General features: G+C 45.2%; 2 protein-coding genes across 3 annotated transcripts in view; one reads left to right on the forward strand and one right to left on the reverse strand.

Annotated features, from left to right (window-relative positions):
* Positions 1-4578, reverse strand: part of Zmat5 (zinc finger matrin-type 5) — a 33385-nt gene extending 28807 nt beyond the window's left edge. The window contains exons 1-2 of one of the 2 annotated variants that reach the window (XM_059275556.1): positions 4425-4574; positions 3727-3825 (exon numbers count right to left, since the gene is read on the reverse strand). In XM_059275556.1, the coding sequence (XP_059131539.1) occupies positions 3727-3825; positions 4425-4514 (189 nt within the window). In that variant the 5' untranslated portion in view covers positions 4515-4574. Of the gene's footprint in view, positions 1-3726; positions 3826-4424 lie in introns of both variants that reach the window. The other variant, XM_059275557.1, reaches the window with a different exon arrangement.
* On the forward strand, positions 4109-5819 carry LOC131920993 (cytochrome b-c1 complex subunit 9). Its single transcript, XM_059275558.1, has 2 exons — positions 4109-4295; positions 5566-5819. Exons 1-2 carry the CDS (start codon positions 4149-4151, stop codon positions 5608-5610), a joined length of 192 nt encoding a protein of 63 aa, XP_059131541.1. The 5' UTR covers positions 4109-4148; the 3' UTR covers positions 5611-5819.
* The last annotated feature ends 1547 nt before the right edge of the window (positions 5820-7366 follow it).

The raw sequence follows: 7366 nt of genomic DNA on the forward strand, positions 1-7366 counted from the left end.
TTAATTAAATTTGCTAGTAACTAAGTATCCTTGGGGAAATTGAGCTTGTTAGGTTATGCATCCCAAGTACTTAAAAAGAAAATCAAATATATTAAAATTATAAATGGAGTTAAATGTTTGAGGGAATGCAATTAAACTGTAAGTAGAGCTGAGTGTCTAGAGGAATTTAGTTTGTTCAACTTGAGTTCAAATATTAATCAAAAAAAGTAAAGGTTGTTTTTCTCATTTCCCTAGATTTTTGTGTAGAACATTGAAGATTTTTTTCTCCCCACTGAGACAGTCTCACTTCATAGCCTAGGGCTGGCCTCAAACTTTCAATATTTCTGTCTTAGCCTCCCAGAGTGCTGGGATTACAGCTAAGCACCACTATGCCTGACTCAACAATTATATTTTTACAAAAGAAAAAAACAATTTTTTTCCTGGATGGTGATTGCTCACGTCTTTAATCCCAGCACTTGGGAGGCAGAGGCAGGAGGATCTCTGTGAGTTCAAGGCCAGCCTGGTCTACAAAGGGAGTTCCAGGACAGCCAGGGCTACACAGAGAAATCGTCTTGAAAGAAAAAAAAAAAAAACAAAAAACCTTTATTAGTTTTGGTTTTTCGAGACAGGGTTTCTCTGTGTAGTTTTGGTGCCTGTCCTGGATCTCCCTCTGTAGACCAGGCCAGCCTCAAACTCACAGAGATCTACCTGGCTCTGCCTACCAAGTGCTGGGATTAAAGGCATGCACAACTGCCCCCCCCCCTTTTTTTCAAGACAGGGTTTTTCTGGAACTCACTCTGTAGACCAGGCTGGCCTTGCATTCAGAGACCTGCCTGCCTCTGCCTACCAAAGTGCTGGATTAAAGGTATGTGCCATCACCACCCAGCTTTAAAAAAAAAAAATTAAGACTGGGTCTTACTATGTAGTCCTGGTTGGTCTAGAACTTACTATGTTGCTCAGGCTAGCCTCAAATTTACAGAGATCTTCCTCTTCTACCTCCCAACTATTAGGATTAAAGGAATGTGCTACCATGCCCAACATTTAAAAATTTTACTAAAAAATTGAAAAAAATTTTAATGTTTTATTTTATTTTTTTTAAAGTTTCTTTTATGTGCATTGGTGTTTTTTGAGTGCATGTATGTCTGAGTGAGGGTGTCAGGTTGCTTGGAACTCTTGTGATTGTGGAGAACCTTGATTTAGTCTCTGGTACCCACATGCAGGTCACAGGTATTCATAATTCCCGTCCTAAGGGATCCAAGCACAAATATGGTGCACATACACACATACATTCAGGCAAAACACTCACACATATAAGATAAAAATAATAAATGTTTAAAAATAACACAAAGTAGAAATTAAATCAAATCAAATAAGCCAAACCTTTAACCCCCTTTAGTCTTCCTTCTCATCCCACATAAAATGTTTTCCTGTCCTCTGAACTTGCAGTCAACCAAATTTGTTGTAGGTCTCTTGCAGGTGATGAGCAAAACCTAAGTAGTCTTTCCCTGCATGCTCACAACTTCCTGTTGGAAGTTACCAGGATGCTTTGCAAGTAGTAAACAGGCATACTGAGAGGAGCTCGTCCTCAGTATTGTCCACTTCCCCTTCTAGTCCCTAACCAGACTTCACTGCTGCTCTCTACAGGTCATATAAAGTCAGGACTGAACAAGGTCACATATGTCAGAAGGCGAGTTATGACTAGAGATCAGTCCTCGATTTAATCTGTCAATTTATTCTTTTAGAGAAAGAGTCTAATGTAGTCCAGGCTGGGCTCAAACAATACGTTGCCAAGGATAACTCTGAACTTCTGTTTCTCCTGCCTCCACCTCCCAAGTGCTGGGATTATAAATAATCCTGTGCCAGTCTTCAGTCCTTATTCCAGTCTCAGACCAGCCCTCTAAATTTCAGAATCATAGCCCCATTTGCCCTAGATGTTTCCACTCATAGCTAAGGGACAATTCACATGAAACACAATTTACAGAGCTGGAGAGCCTGTTAAAAGCATGTACTGCTCTAACAGAGGGCCCAAGTTTGGTACCTGGCACCCACGTAGGAAAGCTCACAAACCAGCTCTAATTCTAGCTCCAGGGGATCCAATACCCTTTCCTAGATTCTGTGGGCACTGCCATTCAGGAGCACATATCAACCCCTCCACCCACCTTATACATATGCATAATCTACCATTACAAAAATAAATATTTAAACACACATACAATTAATTTACAGGCCAGGCACAGTGGTGCATGTCTATAATTTCAGCCTTCCAGAGACAGAGACAGGAGGATCACCAGGAGTTCAGAGTCAGGCTAGTCTATGCAGCTGGTTCCAGGCCAGCCAGAGCTAGTGTAAAAACTGGTCTCAAAATAAACAATTAGACAAAAACAATTTAGTCCTTGAGGTCAAACTTTGATTTAACCCTACATATTAATTCTTTTTGTTTGTTTTTGTATTGTTTAGGACAGGGTTTGTCTATGTAGCCCTGGGTGTTCTGGAATCTGTAAACCAGGCTGGCCTTGAACTCAGACTCACCTGTCTCTCCAGAGTGTTGGTACTAAAGGCCTGCACAATTGAACCCGGGGTTTTTGTTTGTTTGTTTGTTTTTGTTTTGTTTTGTTTTTTGTTTTTGTGGGGTTTTTGTTTGTTTGTTTTTCGAGACAAGGTTGCTCTGTGTAGCTTTGGAGCCTATCCTGGAATCCTGGAACTCACTGTGTAGACCAGGCTGGCCTCTGCATCCCAAATGCTTGGATTAAAGGCCTGCACCACCACCACCCGGCTTCTGATTCCTCTTTTTTGCACAAAATCTGCTAGCTTGCTCGGTCTACCCTACCTCCCAAAATGCATCTCAAATCTGACGATTATTCTAATCCACTCTTCTCTAAATCACCTTCCTCTGTAATTTCCCCTCTTCAGTCTATTTTCTACCAAGAAGCCAGAAAGATAGCGTTAAAATGTATTAGATCTTGTCACATTCCAGTTTAAAACCATTCAGTGTCTCCCTCCTGCAATTAGGAAAAAAATAAAGACTCCTTATCACAGGTACAAGGCCAGACTAGAAATGACCTCAGGCCACCTACTAAGAGTCCATGCTACATTTTCTGAAGCACCCCAGCACTACAACTGCCTCTAAAACTTTGCACATTCAATTTATGCACATTATCCTGTTTACCCTGCTGCTACATATTCCTCCGTTGAGTGGCTACCAGGCTTAAAGAGCACCATTAACCTGTCCAAGCATTCAGTTTTTTCTTCTAGAGTCCTAGTTTCCAGAAGCGCTGGCCCTCCTCATTACCCACATAACAGCCCGAGCACTCCACCAGAGCTGGGACCTTTCATCTGCTGGGGACCAGCTCAAGACCGAGTGGGGAATCCTCAGAAAAGCATTTGTAGGGTGCCTTTTCCAACCAGGTCGCCTGCCTTCGAGGCCAGGGTTCTTGGCTTCAAAGCCTACGAGCTGGAGGACAGGAAGAAAAGGCAAAGCCACCTTTTTCTCCTGAGGCGTGACTGAAGGGTTAGACCTCTAGGACCCGATCTTTGCTACCTCCAAACCTACACCTGGAGTAGGTTCACAGAAGACAGAGGCACAGAGGCAGAGGGGAGAGATGAAGGCACGGAAGCCCGGTACCCCTCGCCTCTCTAGCCACTCCCTATGGCAGAAAATGCTCACAGCACGGATTTTGAACGAAGAGCTCGTTATTCTGGGTAAAGAAGTAGCATAGAACTCGGCCCAGGACGTCTGGCCAAAAATACCTGGCTGGACGGCTCCGAGCTCCTCCTCTTGCGTTCTCGGGTGGCGCTCTGCTCGCTGGGATTCGTAGTCCTTTCTAAAGTACACGAGAAGACTGACCGCTAAGGCGGGACAGCGCGGGGCAAGATGGGGAAAAACAATGGGTTTTTGGGAGTTGTAGTTCAAAATAGTCAAACAGCAAGAAACAATTGAAGAGAAAGACTGGGTAATAAATTTTACCAAACTTTGGCTGTGTGGATATGAACATAGTAAGAATCTGTTATCCTATGCACACTATGACTTTCTGTGTGATTCAAAACGTCCACGCTAAGATTCAGAGGAGGAACTACAATTCCCATAAGGCAGTGCGCGTCGAAACTTTTGGTCGGAATGAGAAGTCGGCCTCTACGCAGACTCAGTAGAGCAAATTCAGTAGCGAGGCGACATGGCGCCGCCGATCACTTCGCGTTTGTACTCCCTGCTGTTCCGCAGGAATTCAACCTTCGCCCTCACCATAGTAGTGGGCGCCCTTTTCTTCGAGCGCGCCTTCGACCAGGGCGCAGACGCGATCTACGAGAACCTCAACGAGGGGGTGAGGGCCTGGGCCGTCCTGACCTTGGGCCCGCCTGAGGGGTGACTGGGAGGGAGGGAAGGAGGACGAAACTCAAGTCTTCCCTTACCAGGACCCCGCTGAACTATGCCCCTTGTCTTGAGACTGTACCTTCAGTTCGCTTGACCTGGTGTGAGTCCTGAATCTCACACTGACCCCACATTGCAGGGGTTGGGAATATCGGTATGGCCTACCACTCATTTCCACATGTTCATTTGCAAAAGCTAACGCCTGAGACTTTAACGGTCCGAACTACCCCATAAGTCGGTGGCAAGTGGGCTAGAACTCCGACTCCTGCCTCCCTTGCTAGTTTCAAGGGCAGCAGGCCAGTCATTAAAGTACGTCTCTGTAGACAATGTGGCTGACCTTATGTATTGATGTTTCAGTTCCCAAGGCCTCCCCACGCAGGCAGCTTTGTTCTGATGGTTAAAAGTGGCATAAAGTAGGAAATGGCAAGTCCTTTTTGACTTAACCATTTCAGGTTCTGTGCATGTTTTATGTCGTGAGATTGTGGCTGTACTGGGAAAGGCCTGGTACAGATGGCCAGCCTGTTCCTCAACTGGTTTTCTTTTTTATTTGTTTGTTTGTTTTTGTTTTTCGAGACAGGGTTTCTCTGTGTAGCCCTGGCTGTCCTGGAACTCTCTATAGACCAGGCTGGCCTCGAACTCAGAGATCTGCCTGCCTCTGCCTCCCAAGTGCTGGGATTAAAGGCGTGCACCACTACCACCCGGCCTAACTGTACACTTTTTTTTTTTATTTTTCGAGACAGGATTTCTCTGTAGCTTTGCGCCTTTCCTGGGACTCACTTGGTAGTCCAGGCTGGCCTCGAACTCACAGAGATCCGCCTGGCTCTGCCTCCCGAGTGCTGGGATTAAAGGCGTCCGCCACCACCGCCCGGCTTGCTTTCTTTCTGTCTTTCTTTCTTTCTTTCTTTCTTTCTTTCTTTCTTTCTTTTTTTTTTAAATTTATTTTAACTTTATTTTATATGCATTGGTGTGAAGGTGTCAGATCCTGGAGATCTGAACTTACAGACAGTTGTGAGCTGCCATGTGGGTGCTGGGAATTGAACCCGGGTCCTCCGGAAGAGCAGCCAGTGCTCTTAACCATTGAGCCATCTCTCCAGCCCCTAACTGTACACTTTTAATCAGAGTTGGACACCGATTTCTCAATATTCTTTGTTTTGGACAACAAAAGTAGTTGTAAAGTGTGAGGGCAAAGGTTATAAATAACTGTTGTTGTGTTTTAAATACAGAAGCTGTGGAAACACATAAAGCACAAGTATGAGAACAAGGAGTAATTCCTGACAGCCAGAAGGAACGGTTGTGCCCATCAGCTGTTTGCCTGGAGCTGGGCCTCAGCCTGAGGATGAGTTTGAAGTTACTCTTCATGGACCATCTGTATATTGGCAAGCAGTGCCACCACCCTACAGACAGACTCTGGCTTCTGCTGTGTTTGAAGTGTATTTGACGACAGTTAGCAGCAAATAAATGTAAATTGTTCATGAGACCTACTTTTGCGCTTTATTTTATTTTTTAAGATTTATTTATTTAATGTACTTTGGGGTTTTGCCTGCATGCATGTGTGAGGGTAGGTGCTGGGATTTGAACCCAGGTCCTTTGGAAGAGCAGCCAGTGCTCTAAACAGCTTGAGCCATCTCTCCAGTCTTTTGCACTTACTAACTTCCTAAGTTGAGACCATGTCCAAGCCTCATGCAAACACCTGAAGACACCACCATTAATTTGCAAAGAATTTTGGTTTCAACACATAGGCCTGATAGACGTTACCTTTAAACCGTTAGTTACAGTTTTTTGGTTTTATTTAATATAAATGGGTGTTGTGGTGCCCAAGGACGCACTGGATCCCTGCAACTGGAGTTACAAAAGGTTGTGAGCTGCCGTATGGGTACTGGGAATTGAACCCAGATCTGGGAGAGCAGCCAGTGCTCTAAATTGTTGAGGATCTCTTCAACCTCCTCCAGTTTTAAGTCACAGAGTGATTTTTCTCTTGGCCGTTGGGAAGCACTGTGGTCTTGGTTAGGAAAAAACCTTGCTCTGGGAGTCTTGTCCCAATCCCTTTCTCAGGCTGAAGTCTGTCTTTTGCCTTTTAACTCCATGAGTGATTATCAGTGATTTCCATGTCTCTATGGGCCACAGCCTCCTGCCAGGGAACCTGCCAGGGTCAGTTTATGAGAGTATTGGTGAATTTAAATCCTAAACCTAACAGTTCTTAACTGTATGTACCAAGGAAAACACCCAGCCTTGCTGAACTTGAGATTCCTTACCCGTAAGGTGGGGTTAATAGAGAGAACCTATTTGCACAGAGGACTTCGTACATGTTAAAAACTACATTTAGGAGGCTGGAGAAAAGGCACAGTGACTAAAGAGCACTTGCTGTTCCTGCGGAGGATTGGGGTTTGAAACCAAGCACCCATCTTGGGTGGGTCACAACTGCCTGGAACTCCAGCTATAAGAGGATCGCACACTGCTTTGGCCCCCATGGGCGCTGTTCATTCTCAGACACAGACACACTTGCCCACACACATAAACCTTCCTTTAAATCGCAGATCCTGTCACAGGGAGGCCACTGCAGGCACAAAGGCATGGATGATGAGGACCCAGAGAAAGGGCACTATGGCTCTGTTGCCTTCAGGCTGTGGCAAGCCATGTCATGATGTGGAGCATAGTGGCTCCCCTCAAATAGCCAATGAGCAGGCTCAGTGGGGGTGGGGTGAAGCAATCTGAGCATTCTGGAAGGCTGGAGCAGTAGGAATGTAAGGAAGAGGGATTAAAAAAGAAAGTATTTGGGTGGTCCCTGCTTGGAGGCCATATTGGTAGAAAATTGCATGTGAGTCTTGAACTCTTAAGGGGAGAACCAGATACCATGATGTGATTACATACTGGGTCATGAGCTCCGGGAACAGTACAAGGAGAGGAAACAGCCACAGGGAAGTTGGAGGCCTCCAAATAGCTGAGACCTGGAGGTGATAGAATTGAGCCATTTGGGTTGCGCCTTGGAAACAAAGCTGAGGAAGCAGACTGCAAGGCCCTAAATTT

This window comes from Peromyscus eremicus, chromosome 10, assembly GCF_949786415.1.
Source record: "Peromyscus eremicus chromosome 10, PerEre_H2_v1, whole genome shotgun sequence".
Classification (NCBI taxonomy): Eukaryota; Metazoa; Chordata; class Mammalia; order Rodentia; family Cricetidae; genus Peromyscus; species Peromyscus eremicus.